General features: G+C 54.5%; 3 protein-coding genes across 3 annotated transcripts; 2 read left to right on the top strand and 1 right to left on the bottom strand.

Annotated features, from left to right (window-relative positions):
• Positions 1–3,562: 3,562 nt before the first annotated feature.
• BO85DRAFT_508318 (Zn(II)2Cys6 transcription factor) lies at positions 3,563–6,115 on the top strand (the record flags this gene model as incomplete). Its single annotated transcript, XM_025664454.1, has 5 exons — positions 3,563–3,765; positions 3,856–4,696; positions 4,750–4,908; positions 4,962–5,440; positions 5,501–6,115. The coding sequence occupies 5 exons, from the start codon at positions 3,563–3,565 to the stop codon at positions 6,003–6,005; spliced, it is 2,187 nt and encodes a 728-aa protein (XP_025509919.1). The 3' UTR covers positions 6,006–6,115.
• A 135-nt stretch (positions 6,116–6,250) lies between these two features.
• On the bottom strand, positions 6,251–7,788 carry BO85DRAFT_508309 (2-methylcitrate dehydratase; the record flags this gene model as incomplete). The annotated part of the gene is made up of 2 exons (XM_025664453.1): positions 6,251–7,371; positions 7,431–7,788. The coding sequence occupies 2 exons, from the start codon at positions 7,786–7,788 to the stop codon at positions 6,251–6,253; spliced, it is 1,479 nt and encodes a 492-aa protein (XP_025509918.1).
• A 370-nt stretch (positions 7,789–8,158) lies between these two features.
• BO85DRAFT_384964 (fatty acid synthase subunit beta) lies at positions 8,159–14,351 on the top strand (the record flags this gene model as incomplete). Its single annotated transcript, XM_025656571.1, has 5 exons — positions 8,159–8,486; positions 8,529–13,136; positions 13,194–13,682; positions 13,749–13,864; positions 13,917–14,351. 5 exons carry the CDS (start codon positions 8,159–8,161, stop codon positions 14,349–14,351), a joined length of 5,976 nt encoding a protein of 1,991 aa, XP_025509917.1.
• Between the last annotated feature and the right edge of the window lie 713 nt (positions 14,352–15,064).

Genomic DNA, 15,064 nt, shown 5'->3' with positions numbered 1-15,064 from the left:
GAAATGACTGAGACATGATTTCCCTCGAGATCGCTTGGAATGTGGGTAGGATGGCGTCTGTGAGATATGGTCACCAGGTAGCCAATACAATGGCCCAATAAGGCCCAATAAGATAGTTGCGAATGTCTGAAAGTCTCCCACTACCCAACAAGGGTAAGCTCAGCTTGTGGTGCGGTAGATTCTGGCGTAAAGTGTGAGACAAATAGTTATGTTTGCTTCATTCGCCCTTAATATCTGGGCGATCACTTCATGCCAGATGGTTCGCTGATACCAAGCAACGGACACATGTCGACGATAATCAATCTCAGCCTCAAGCGCAACGGCGGACGTGCCAGGGAATTGCTGCTGCTCCTCCCACAGGCGGGTAGCATGGGGGTGTTTTGATAGCGGTATGCTCCGTGATAGATGGCATCCCTGTCCCTATAGGAGCACGGCAATATGCATAGGCTGTAAATCGCTCGTCGGCGAGGTTTTTGATCATCCTATTAGATCAATCTGGAAGCAGTAACCTCGTATTACCTTGCATGCATCTTATCACACTATCCACATCTGGAACTGAAGCTCCGAGCCTGGAAATCACTCCCTCATCTGGCTGGAGGGCGCACTAGTCTCACTCTAAAGCGACCGTTTGTGATGAGTAGCACGTCACCAGCTGACTCCATTTGAGAAAGTCGCGCTGTGTATATCGGTCCTAGCCGAGATCGTCGAAATTTGACTTCGGTCCGTTGCTTTACCGTTCTTCACAGCTAGATGGCCTTGCGGATCGACGCAGGAGGTGGTAGTCGCGCGTCAGAGTTACTTAGACGCCCTTGTTTCACCGGGATGGTGCTTGACAGCCCGCGGTTCATGATCGGCAGTGTTTTACAAGTCTACCTTATTTAACTTTCTTTGCAGTCAACGGAGACTTATCGGTGATCGGCATTGGGCGTGCTGGTCTGTGGGCCACTGGTGTTTTCGCGAGCTCTCTGGCTTCTCTTGTCTTCCAGGTATGAGTGCTCCGAGGTGATTGATTACGCAGCAAGATTTCACAGCTTCTGCGTGATACCGAGCAGCGAGAGAGTCATCTTATTTCCGAGGGCAGCGAACTCCGTCTCCGAACTGGTATCAGGAGCGATGCTGCGAGTGAGCTATCGGGGTCGCTTTTCTGCTAGCGAGCGGGAGAGACGCGATGCGGGTTATTCAGCAAACTACACTAGTGAATTAGTGTCTGTTAGTTTGACCAGCCTAGTGAGTCGCTTCTGCTGAAGATTGCAGGGCTCACCCTATAGGATGAGAAGGAGGGAGGGGATGGGACTGGCAGGATTGCCAGGCCCACCAGCCGCGCTGCCAGTTCCCTCCATCACCCACCAATGCTTAGCACGACACCACCCACCTGATGGTGAACTGAGTGCTGGAAATGATATCAAGCTGACTAAAGTAATATGGATAGATTGTGCAGGAATGTTACATTGGGTTTCTGAAGGACTTCCTCTTCCTGCTGGATGTAGATGACAAATGCAGCGTAATCTCCAACATGAGAATAGGATGGCGCGTGGTTGGATCAGGATACGAGGCCTAAGCCCCCGCGGACGCCCTAACCAAAATTTCGGCTTCACGACGGTCCTTCCTTCCCCCAGCCGTCCGAAACCAGACCCACCCGGTGATAACTTGCTGTCGATCTGCTCAAGAGCCTGTGCAAATTGCAGAAATGACCTTCCGCGGTCTGGTCTACGCCCGGAGGAGAGGATGAAGAGAGGAAGGGAGGATTTCCTTGGCGAGCATGCAGTCAGCGTGAAATTATCTCAATCACATGTCCTCTCCGATTTTCGCACCCGGGATATCAAACAAACCGAACTTGAAATGCGACTGGAGTTATATCTAATCAGTCTGGAAAGGTATTCTGAATACCACGCTGAATAAGCGGATATTAGGAATTGTAAGTCAGTGCCGCAGTGTGGACCTACGAGGCATTAGTAGCAGAAATGGATTGAGCTCTGAAACACCGTACTTGAACATTAAACATGATCGTCTCAATATATCTTCCATATTGTTAGCTTGGGTACCTGTCATATGACAAGCCTCGGGCCCAAAGGTACCACAGCGGGAGAGATGCGGATGAAGATGAGACAATCCTGCAGCAGACAAGATGATCGTTGGTCCCGGCGGAGAATCGCCTGGATCTGACTGGCCAGGTCGCATGTGCATGGGTCATGTTCCATTGGATGAGGATTCGCTACATCGGTAAGTGCTCATTTCGGACCGCGTCCGTCACCTCCCACAACTAAGGAACGGCAGCAACAGTTTCCGGAGCCGCTCCATCAGATAATGAGGGTCTGCTGGGTCTAGCCACTGCCAATCGATCGATCTGCCTCGTGGCGCCACGCCTGCTAAAGGCGGCAGATCGTCGACCACAGGTCCAGACGCCTTTCGGGGACTGGACCGTTAGCCGATGCTGTCGCTGGGACACTTTGCTCCGATATCTCAACGATAACATTCTGAGCCCGAAGCACCTCCAATCTGTCTGGTATCGTAGCTTGTCCATCACACAGGTTAGAGTATCTAAGTTGGTCTCGAGTGTAACCTTCTTTAGGGTCGAAATTATGACCCTGCAGAGGACGTGAAGGGCGACAGTGGAAGAGTGGGAACAAACTAACGATTACAATCGTTTTAGCATAACAATATCCAGTTGAGTAAGATGGAGCTGCTAGGTAGCCGGATTAGCAGTATAACACGTAACTGTTCCAGAACTTCGGTGATGTAGCTAGGATGCTGCAACCTGCTACATCCCTGCGCAAAGGAAAACCATCCCTGTCGTTGGAGATATGAACGCGCATGTCTGGGTTGGATATACCATGCTGATGACTTGCCCATTATGGATATATCCGACATCCGAATCTGATAATTATCTTAACAGGCTTCACGGCTCGTTTGACTTGCCTGCTCTGGTGTTGCCACTCGGGAGGATTCAGCAGACTGAGTGAACTTTGGCATCCCGGACCAGTGCGGGTAAGCGCCATGTCTATCACGGAGCGATGGCTGCGCCACGCGGACAAAGTCAGGTTGAAAACACACGGACACTCCTTCCTGCCAGTGGGTCGAGGCTATAACACCGGAAGATTATGAAAGACTATTCCTCCTCGCCCGGCCCTCTTCACCAGATGTTGCTATCGAACGTGCCAAGTGCAGGATTCTAAAGACAGAATCACCCCCTCAAACACTCGGAGCTATCAGAGGCTGACAGTCCTCCCGCTGAGGTCAGCGCTAGGAATCCTCCGCCCACCAGGATCGCCTTCTGCAAGACGCCATCCAAGAGAATGAGGAAGCTTGATGAGCCTGGTGTGACACTGGAGTAGGTTGGAGTAGGTTGGGGTGGTTCTCTCCCGATAACGGTCTGCGGGTCTAAGTGGTCCTTGCGTGTTGCCCAGAGATACCTTCAGTCTTGGTATATCAGCCGGTGCATGGCCTGTTGAGCGGTACATGGTAGCCAAGCTCTCCTCGTATTCCCTGAATCAGTGCGTCGTAAATCGCGATCCTTCTGCCGGAGTGTTGCCAACCAAGCAAGCTGGCAACCTGTGTGAACATCATGACTGCTCCCCACGCATCAAGCGTGTCTGTCCAGAAAAGTCGACCCCGGCAGACGGGCTCGCTGAGCCCAGCGTGCGATGAGTGTCGAATCCGCAAAGTGCGCTGCAATAAAGAGTATCCCAAGTGCTCAAGCTGTCGCGCATCTAATCTGCCCTGCGAATTTTCCAACAAGGGCAAGCGCATCAACCATACCAAGAAACTGTAAGTGGCCCCTCTCACCTCCCTTGGTGGTCCGTGCTGCCTGGGTGAACTTTGGTCGGGTGTTCCCCGTCTGACAAGCTTTTCTCATAGTGTGAGTGATGTGGAGCTTTTGGGCAGTCGTTTAGGCAAGATTGAAGAGGCTCTCTTTCGCTGCTTGTCGGTGGTTGAAGCTGCCAACACCACGCGAGACGGCACTCCAACCCAAACCACGTCTCGGCCTGGCTCAGAGGGTCACGAAGATCGAGAAGAGTCTCGCCGGGGCTCGGTCGAGTCTGAGGAAAGCTGGTCAGATGGCTCGTCTGATCTGCTTGCTCAGGGTGAACGAGATCCCGAGGCAGATCCATTGCACTACAGCAGTCCGGTGGCATCGCTCTACTTCGAGGCTCGGGCTGCAGGAAACCAGCTGATATCGTCAATTCTGTCAACAGAAGACGGCTCCAAGCCAGTGAGTCCGCGCGTGAGCGAGACCCTGACCCCATCAACGCCCCTGGAAGCGTATTTGGTGGACGCCAACGAGCTCTTCCAAGAGCTGGCCACCGGTCCTCCTCCTGTCACTGAGCCCAAGTACGACGATCTCCCTCCGGCACTACCTCCACGAACTCTGCTGGAAGGTTTCGTGGAAGCCTACTTTACCGATCTGAATCCTTTTCTCCCACTCTATGACCGACAAAGCGTGCTTGATGCCATTCAACAACAGTATGGACCGCGAAGCGATGGGCCCGACCTGGCCTGGGTATGTTCGTTCAATAGTATCCTACTGCACACCCTTGAGGCCAAGTCGAGTGCCGCACAGCCAGGAGGACATACAGGAGATAGTACGCTGGAGCGAGGTTTGGTGGTGCATCTTCTGCTCAATGCCCGCCGCTGTTATAATAACTTTGAGCGCCTCCTGCAACCACGTCTCGCCAACGTCCAGAGCTTGTTTAGTATGGTATGCTCCAACGTCCAATCCGCTTAACTTAGACACCATTCTCACGTCTGCAGGCACTGGTAGCACTCCGATACTTTAGCTTCACAATGTTTGAGACGGTATTTGCGCAGGCCTGCCAGTTGGCCCGCACCATCGGGCTGCACCAGACTGCCGCAGGTGCTCCACAGGAAGCAGAGCGTCGCCGCCTTTTTTGGTGCCTGTTCATCATTGACGTTAGTGTCCACTCCAGCCTTGATACAAGATATTTGCCTGACCTAGAGTATAGAAGCATGCGGCTTTGGCAGCTGGCAAACCGTGTCTCCTCCCTTCTTATGCCTGTGCCATCCCAATTCCCAGTTCCAAGTGTGGGTCACTCATCGAGGATCAGTTCACGGCGCGCATAATGCTGGCCACCATCCTAGAGGAGTTGTATCGTCGCCTGCATTCAGCCCGCAGCACGCGGCGTGGCCGTGAGCAAATATCCCGCCGTGCTATCCAACTGAGCCGCCGGATAGAGGACTGGGCGGTACAGCACGAACACGCCCTTCAACCTACGGGCACACCAGAGGCGTCCCAGGTGCTGGCGGCCGCGGAATTGCAGTACGCATTATATATCTGTCGAATTCTCGTGCAACGCCGCATCAATGGGCCGGAGAGTCGGTCCCTGCGGTATATCCACGCTCGTGCAGGTCTGCAGTTGCTTCAGGAGTTGTGCCATTGTGACCGCCTCGGAGGACGTCGCGTTGGCTACGCCTTGTTCGCCAGGTATGTCGGCTTCGCGGCAGACTGTTCCCTCCTAATCCACTCATACTAACTTTCCCGCAGCGTAACACTAAACTACTCCCTTATTCCCTTCCTCGAAGTGTATATTCGGGTGCTGCAGGATCACCCACAAGCGGATGCGTCGGATGTGGCGCTCCTGACGTCCTTCGCGGCGCGCGCGGACAGTCTGGCCGCACAGACAACAGCAACATCGTATACGGCCCGAGTGCGCGAGGTCAGTGCTCTCTGCTGTCAGGTTGTCACTCGGCTCCACCAGCCCCCCGATGTAGCCGAGTCCCAGGTGGATCAACCGACATTGCCGGACCCTTTCTGGGACCTGAGTGCCATGGCAGCCGATGCCGGGTGGGGCACAACGCCAGCAGCGCCCCAATTTTCTAGTAATCTATCGACGCATCCGGATCCTTCTTTCTTCCTCGATGCGGGAGGTTCCGTTGGACCGGCCTTCTCGTTGAGCGATCCTATCTTCACGGATGGTGGGCCGGTCATGTTTGACAATCTGCTGGACCCGTTTGCCGGCGCGGATACTTCTTTGGGGCTGATGCAGTGAACTGTCTCGTCCTATTCTGACGCTTACGCTGTTACGTAGTTCATTGAATGTTTATCTAGCATGGGGGTTCTTTTTGATACTGGGATTCGGCATTGCAAGGTTGGCTGGCACTATTATCTTGTTATCTTGTTTCATTGCATGTTTGTATTGTTATAGATAGATCGGTAGATAGATCGTTTAGACATAAACATAAATCACATATTCATCAAAAGTGTTTAAGGTAGAGATTTCCGTACATTCCTCGGCTACAAACTGAACAAGTTCACAAAATGGCATGCCGGTAGCGACATAAACTCCTCCGATGCCACCGTCTTCAGGATGTGCTGCACTTTTTCGGTCGACAGTCGCAATCCCAGATTCCGCTCCGCCTTTGCGTAAACTTCCTGTGGCGTCTCGGGGCGACGAACATGTCCCAGCGGATACTCTACTAGTACCTCAGGCAGCGTCGTGCCATCCGTCAGGGTGACGGTGAGCGAGTTTGCCACACTGCGCACCGCCATGTCATGATAATCAGCAGTGTATTTGGGGTCTTCCGCCATTGTAATCTTCTGTCGCAGTGCATCGACGCGCGGGTCTGTCGCCCAGGGACTGTCATCCTGGTAGTCGGCCGTCTCGACCTGCGCTCCCTTCAGCAGCACCACAGCTACCATGTACCGCAGACAGTGGTCACGATCTGCGGCGTTGTGCAGTGTTGCTCCGCCCTTGTTAATGATTGTCATGCCAGCAGCCTGAGTCTTGGCGTGGATCGACTGGATATCCCTGGCTGGGTCGAGTCCACGCGCCCGCAGGGTATTGGCGACTTCCAGCGCGGCCTCCACCGCTGTCATGCCATGGCCCTCGGCAGTGTTCACCTTGAACAGCACAGTTTCAATGACCCACGTGCCAAATGGCTGGGGAAGGTCAAACTCCTGGCCCTTGAACAGGACATCATAGAAACCCCAGCGGGGTGTGGTCAGCACCGTGTTAGCACCGGGTTGTCCGGCCTTGGCTAGTAGTGCCAGGTGCACAGCCCGCATGCAAGCATCGCCAGCTGCCCATCCTTTGCGCGGACCAGTGTTGGGTGCCTGGCGGTACACGCGGAGTGGGTGGCCGTCCATCCAGGCGTGAGAGACGGCACTGAGGGCCTGCTCGCGGGGAAGATCCAGCAGCCAGGCCGACACGGCGGTTGCGCCAATCTTGACAAGGATTGTGTGGTCCAACCCGACCTTGTTGAAGGCATTCTTAATCTGGAAACAGCCCTGAATCTCATACGCCTTGATCAGGGCCTCCAAAACCTGCTGCATTGTCACGATGCTGTCGGGGTCGCCCTCTGCCAGGGCTACACGACTACGGACATCTGCGACGGCCAGGATCGCACCTAGGTTATCTGAATCAACATTATTAGTGCATGTGGCTTGACAATTGCTGGAGTGGTTTATAGCTCACCCGAAGGATGTCCCCATTCTGCACCGGGGAAGGCGTCATTGTGATCGAGGTAACGTATCATGGCCCCCAGATCAAAGGCACCTTTGAGGATGTCCAGCTGGTAGGCTGTTCCCGGTAACCGGAACAAACCCGAGGTGGCTGGAGCGATTGGGAATGCCGGTCCAACAAGCTGAGCGCATTGTGGACTGGTATGGATACTTTCGAGGGCAGCACCAAGGGCATCCATTAAGGCGACCTTGGCCCGCGACCAGGCAATGTCTGTGGTAATCTTGTAGTCGTAAACATAGTCGACGATGGCCTGGATCACGGCATCGTAGGGCTTGCGGGAATTGTCGTCGGCGGCAGGAATGACAGTCATGCTGAACGGATACCGATTGGATGATAAGAGAACGCAGCAGATCTTCCCTTTTCATGATGAATCACTTGTCGCCTTTCAAGTACTTTATGAATGTTGCCCTCAGGCAGGGGCGGACCGGATCCTCCATCCTGGCGCTGTTCGGGTTTCGGCCGCCGGATGGCACTGTGCAGCAACACCGAATGAACTGTTGCGAGATGTTTTGGCCGCCGAACAGCTTTCAGTCGGCAGGATTTGGTCTGTCTGAGTCAGCCATCACATACGTGAGAGGAAATGAAGTCAGACATATATTCTAACACAGAGTCTATCTCTGGCCTCTTCCTTTTGCCCAGGTCGTTGTTATCTCGACCAAATGTCGCCATAGTCACCCACCATGACCGCGACAACCGAGCTTCATCCTAACTCTTCATCCTCGCCTGCTGGGAATGAGCCCTCCGTGGCCTTTACCCTCACGCATAGCGAGATTACTGCCACGCTGTCTCTCAGTAGTGCGGTGGCTACCACGCTGCAGCCCTACCGCGCCAGCTGGCAGGCCGACGACACTATCTCTCCCCTTAGTCTAACGCTGTCCTTCCTCGGCCATTTGACCCGTCAAAAGGCCCCTGCTTCAGCAGTCCAGACAGCTATCAGGGCCTTTGAGTCTCAGTATCTGTCTGGCAACGACATTCACACGGCTGTCACCATCCTGCCCGACGCTCTTGGTGCCAAAAAAACTGCCCTTCGAGACTACTATGCCTCCGCAGCCTATACCGGCCAGCCAATATCCAACTCACCCAGTGCCTTGTTCAAGTCCGCCCAGACAGGCACCTCCCGCGTCACAACCATCTTTGGCGGCCAAGGAACGGCCAATCCATCGTGCGTGCGCGAGTTGCGGTCTCTGTACACCACCTACCGTCCCATACTCATCCAGCTCATACAAGAGTGTGGCCCTGTCCTGTCTTCTCTCTCCCAGCGCCCGGACACACAATCCTACTTCCGCGGTCGTTCTATTGACTTGGACACCTGGCTAGCCGGTGCAATAACCCTCAATGAGGACTATGTCAGCGCCGCGCCTGTCAGCCTGCCCATTCTAGGACTGTTCGATCTCGCCCACTACTGCATCATCTGCAATGTTTTGGGTCAGACCCCCGGACAAGTGGCCAACTCGATGCATTCCATCTCTGGCCATTCTCAGGGCATCGTTGTCGCCGCTGCTGTAGCTCGTGCTGACTCGTGGGCATCGTTCTACGACAATGCCCGGCTAGCTGTGGAGCTGTTGTTCTGGATTGGCTTTGAGAGTCACCAGGATGCGCCTCAGTTGTTCATCGCGCCTGAGCTTATTGAGCAGACCAAAGAACAAGGGCATGGAGTCCCCTCGCCCATGCTTTCCGTTCGAGGACTGGAGCGGCCAGCACTGGAAAAGCTTCTCACTCAATGCAATCAGGTGCTCCCTGGGTCGCGCCAGCTGCATATTGCCCTCATCAACGCTCGCACCAACCACATTGTCGCAGGTCCCGCAGCGTCGCTTTGCGGTCTCAGCCACATCCTGGCAGAGCTGCAAGCCGCTGGGGAAAAGGATCAAACTCGCATTCCCTTCAGCCAACGCAAGCCTGTGGTCACGCACTCGTTCCTCCCCATCAGCACGCCCTTCCATACTCCCTACCTACAGACGGCCTCCCAGCGCATTAAGGAGCGACTGGCCGATCGAGCGTTTTCCGCAAACGAACTGCAGGTACCTGTTTTGCACACCGCTACAGGCGAGGATGTCCGAGTCAATCCTCACTCCAATGTTATTGAAGCCCTCGTGGATGCCATCACCACCGAGCCGGTCGACTTCCCCCGTCTGTTGGCCGACGCAACCACCACCCATTTTCTCATTCTCGGAGCCGGTCGCCTCAGTGAGCTAGTCAAGCAAATCAGACAGGGGTATGGCCAGCATATAATCGCTGCCAGCGAGCTTAAGCCTTCCAGTGCCGACATCGGTAGCCAGGCAGACCTCTTTGCATCCACCCTCCGCCCGGCTCCTTCATCTTGGGCGGACGCATATCAGCCCCGCCTGGTGCAAACAGCCAACGGCCGGTTGATCCTCGACACAAAGCTCAGTCGTCTGCTACAAGTACCACCGATCATAACCGCAGGTATGACGCCCACTACTGTGCCCTGGGACTTCGTGGCTGCTGTCATTAATGCCGGCTACTTTATTGAGTTGGCCGGCGGAGGCTACCACACCGAAGACGAGATGCGCGTCGCCATCGAGAAGATCGGTGCCGCCATTCCCGCTGGTCGTGGCATCACCTGCAACCTCATCTATGTCAATCCCAAGGCGATCGCTTGGCAGACACGACTGATCCGCAAGCTCATCCGCCAGGGCGTGCCCATTGACGGGCTTACCATTGGCGCCGGTGTGCCATCGCTCGAAGTTGCCCGCGAATACATTGACGACCTTGGCATCAAGCACATCTCCTTCAAACCTGGATCAGTTGATGCCATCAATGCTGTGCTACAGATTGCTGATGATAGGCCAAACTTCCCCATCGGGCTCCAGTGGACAGGAGGCCGGGGAGGCGGCCATCACTCCTATGAGGACTTTCACGCGCCCATCTTTGCAACCTATGCAGAAATTCGCAAGCGTGATAACATCTGTCTTGTCGCAGGCAGTGGCTTTGGTGCTGGAGACGATACCTACCCTTACCTGACCGGCCAGTGGTCAGTTGCTCGGGGCTATCCCGCCATGCCCTTTGACGGAATTCTGCTGGGCAGCCGCATGATGCTCTGTCGCGAAGCCCACACCAGTCCAGCAGTGAAGCAGCTACTCGCCACCACACCTGGTGTTCCTGATGGCGAGTGGGAAAAGAGTTACAAGGGCAGCGCGGGCGGCATCATTACAGTTCGGTCAGAGATGGGCCAGCCTATCCACAAGGTCGCTACACGAGGGGTCCGGCTGTGGGCCGACTTTGATCAGACGCTGTTCCGCCACCCTCGTCCCAAGATGGTCGAGGAGCTGGCCAAACGCAAGACGGAGATCATTGCCCGTCTGAACAAGGATTATGCCAAACCCTGGTTTGGTCAGGATGCCCGTGGACAGCCGATTGACCTGGCAGACATGACTTATGCCGGAGTACTGAGCCGCATGGTCGAGCTGATGTACGTGGCTCATCAGCAGCGCTGGATCCATCCGTCGTACAAGCGCTTGGTGTCAGATATGGCGGTTCGCACCCTCGAACGAGTTGCTCCCTCTGTGGAACTGGACTTAGGACTGCTAGATGTACCAGCCAGTTTCCTGCAGGTGCTGACCGAGAAGTGTCCGGCAGCAGTCACGCAACGCCTGCATCCCGACGATGCATCTTTCTTTCTGCGACGCTGCCAGGCGCGTGGGCAGAAGCCTGTCAACTTCATTCCGGCTTTGGACGAGAACTTCGAAACCTGGTTCAAGAAGGATTCGCTGTGGCAGTCAGAAGATCTTGAGGCTGTCATAGGCCAGGACCCCGAGCGCGTGTGCATTCTGCATGGCCCTGTCGCCGTTCGCCATGCCACCGGCAAAGACGAGTCAGCCCAGGAGATTCTCGACGGCATCGCGACCTTTCACACCCACGCGGCTCTGCAGGAGTTCTACCATGGTGACCTCCAGCGAGTGCCTAAAGTTGCCGGTCCAGCTGTCGCTGATACCCATACTCAACCCGAAACTTCGTTTGAAGTGAGCTCGCTGGATCTGGTGACAGCCGAACCTTTTGGCTGGGTACGTGACCTCCTCGAGACACCTACGATCATCCGTGCTGGTATCCGCAAAAAGAACCCGTTCCGCAGCATCCTGGCCGTAAAGCCAGGTCAGAAGTTGGTTGTCAAGCCCTCGGAGCAGCGCATTGTGCTCTGTGAGAGGAGCACGGAGCAGCCAGTAATCAGCATCCACTGTGACACCACTAGGACAATTTTTGTAGACCTTCATCAGCCCAGCAGCTTTACCGCTGCCCCTGCAGTACTCTCGCTTCAGTACAAGGCTCATTCCTCCGGGTTGTCTCCAGCACTGGAGGAGATTGTTGACGGACGCAATGACCGCATCAAAACCTTCTACCGCAACCTTTGGCTGGGAGAATCGGCAGGTTCTACTAAGGATAGCCACTCTACCTTCCATGGACCTGAGATAACCCTCACTCACGACCTACTCGAGGACATGTACCAGACCTTGGGTCTCTCGCCGACGGGAATCCGACCGACATCCATTCCCATGGACATCGCTATTGTGATCGCCTGGGAACCGCTAGTCGAGCCGCTCGTCTGCGCGGGAGTTGAAGGGGATCTTCTGCGTCTCGTGCACCGCTCCAACGACATCGAGTATGTGCCCTCCGCGACGCCTTTCCAGGTTGGAGATATCCTGCGCTCGAGTAGTCAGGTCCAGTCCATCACCATTGAGCCGACGGGCAAGTCGATCGTTGTGAAGGCCACCATTGAGCGGGCCGGTGAGCCCATCGCCTTCGTCACATCCTCCTTCTTCATGCGCGGCACTTACACCGACTATGCTTCCTGCTTTGAACGCATCACCGAGCCTGAGACCTTGCTCGAAGTCTCAACTTCCGTAGATGAGGAGCTCCTCCGATCCCGACCGTGGCTTCAGCTGAATGAACCCGCGACCCCGATCGTCGGCAAGACGCTTTGCTTCCGACTAGAGACGTCCGTCACTTGGAAAGACCAAACAACCTTCCAGATACTTCAAACCAGTGGCACAGTCTCCCTCCGCTCATGGAATGGCAAGCAAACGCCCATCGGTCGGGTATCCTTCGAAGCTCGCGACGGCAAGGCCAACCCGGTGTCGGACTTCCTACGCCGACGTGGTCAGCCACTGGTCGCTCGCAAGCCGCTCGATATTATTCAGGAACTGAACCAGACCTCTGAGGGCGTGCAGATCCCCGCGTCAAATGCGGGTTATAGCACCTTTTCCAATGATTTCAATCCCATCCACATCTCGTCCGAGTTCGCGCAATATGTCGAGTTGCCTGGTACTATCACTCATGGAATGTACACTTCGGCTGTGGTGCGTGCAGTAGCTGAGCGCTGTGCCGCGCAGGGTGATTTGACACGTTTCCGACGCTGGGCCTGCTCCTTTGTCGGCATGGTGCTGCCCAGTGACCGGCTTGATGTGCGCGTGCAGCACGTCGCCATGATTGAGGGACGGCTACTGTTGAATGTGACAGCCGTCAAGGCTGGTACGGATGAAGCAGTCATCCAGGCTGAGGCCGAGGTGGATCAGCCCTCGACGGTGTATGTCTTTACTGGACAGGGCAGCCAGTCACCAGGTATGGGGATGGGTCTGTACAAGTCCAGTGCGGCTGCTCGGGCAATCTGGGACGCAGCAGACAAGTTCTTTGTCGAGACTTACGGTAAGTGCATATTTGTATCTCTAATATCTCATTCAGCAAGCTAATAACGGTTGTTAGGATGGTCGGTTCTTGAGCTCGTCCGCCAGAATCCAACCGCTTTGACGGTGCACTTCCGGGGCAAACGCGGACGCCAGATCAAGGCCAACTACATGGCCATGACCATCGATTCCTACAGGGCCGATGGAAGTGTGGTAAAGGAGCCTATTCTTCCGGAACTCACGCCGAAGTCCACTTCCTACACATTTGCGGATCCGCGGGGATTGGTGTTCTCGACGCAGTTCGCGCAGCCTCTAGTCTTGTTATTGGAACGTGCGGCGGTCGAGGATCTCCGGCAGCGGGGAGTTGTTCAGCAGGACGCAGCGTTTGCAGGACACTCCCTGGGCGAATATGGTGCATTGGCGTCCTTTGGCGAATTCATGCCTTTCACGGATCTGCTGCGAGTGGTCTTCTATCGGGGTTTGGCCATGCAGGTGGCCATTGAGCGCGATGATCAGGGACGGACCAACTTCTCCATGGCGGCGGTAAACCCGGCTCGTGTAGGCAAGTGTGAGTATACCCTTACTGCTACTTTGTGTGGGTTGGGATTTAGAGTGAATGCTGACAATGCTTTAGTCTTCACGGAGAAGGCTTTGAGGCAGATTGTGTCGCAGATCGCCACGACAACGCACGGCCTACTCGAGATTGTCAACTTCAATGTCGACGGAGAGCAGTATGTGTGTGCTGGAACAGTGAGTCTCATTTCCTGTCAGATTATATAGGTACATTCGCTTATGATATCAGCTCGAGAACCTTCATGCCCTGGCCGCCATCACTGACACCATAGCGCGATCACCTACTGGGGCTGCCCTTGCCCGCGAATTCACTGATGCTGCCACGGTCGGTAATGCAGAACTTGCATCGACGAAGCTGGTAGAGCAATGCATTGCGGAAGCCCGCCAACTCCCAGCACCGGTGACCTTGAAGCGCAGCCTCGCTACCATTCCCCTGCAGGGCATTGATGTGCCCTTTCACTCGGCACACCTGCGGCCGGGAGTGGCGTCGTATCGCAACTTCTTGGAGGAACGTATTCCCAAGACTGAAGTGGATCCGCAGAAGCTGGTGGGCAAGTGGATTCCCAATGTTATGGGGACGCCGTTCTCGCTGAGTCGAGAGTATGTTGAGGGTGTTTATGGGCTGACGCAGAGTCCGATTTTGAAGGAGGTGCTGGCAAGATAGACGAAGTAACGGAGAGTTATTGGTATTGCGTGGACCTTTATGTGTATACGATAGATTGTCTTGGCGATTCGTCTATGTTTTTTTACTTTTTTGTCTTCTGGGGTTCTAGCAGTTGCTTGCCGTATAACATACAAGGCTTTTGCGATATAAATATGAACCGCTTCAATTATTCAGAGTACAGTCCAAGAAATCTCCTTGAAATATGCACGTAGAGTGATAAAAGGACACACCAAACGGGTATGGTCATGGTCATCTTTGGTTCTTGGAGATCTGTCTATCTTTCCATATGAATCATGTCCCCGGTGGTAAGGTTGTGCATCGTCGTTTATATCCTTTCCTATTTTGCTCTTCCGCACAGCTTTCATTGTATTGCTGCATTGAATTGTTTTAAGGCTATTTAGTAGTCTAATTATCTGCTCGGGGTGGTTCTGATTGCAGATAGTACGGCCTGTGGTGACTACGTGGGATATATACATATATATTGGCTAGTACTAGGGGTCGACCCAACCAATGATGATGTATCATTGTTCGCTTCCAAATCTCGGGGGAACAGCATGCGTGTGAAGAGTTACAGTGATCTTTTGCAGGGGGTAGTAGGTCCTCAATTCAGTGAAATGAATTTTATGGAGACATTACATTTTGGACCATGTACTGTGAGGGTGAAGAAGCAAACTGCCTAAACTCTCAATTACTGATAGCATAATATTATAGCA

This window comes from Aspergillus piperis (genome assembly GCF_003184755.1).
Source record: "Aspergillus piperis CBS 112811 unplaced genomic scaffold BO85scaffold_36, whole genome shotgun sequence".
Taxonomy (NCBI): domain Eukaryota; kingdom Fungi; phylum Ascomycota; class Eurotiomycetes; order Eurotiales; family Aspergillaceae; genus Aspergillus; species Aspergillus piperis.
This window is presented reverse-complemented; position numbering and strand designations above follow the sequence as displayed.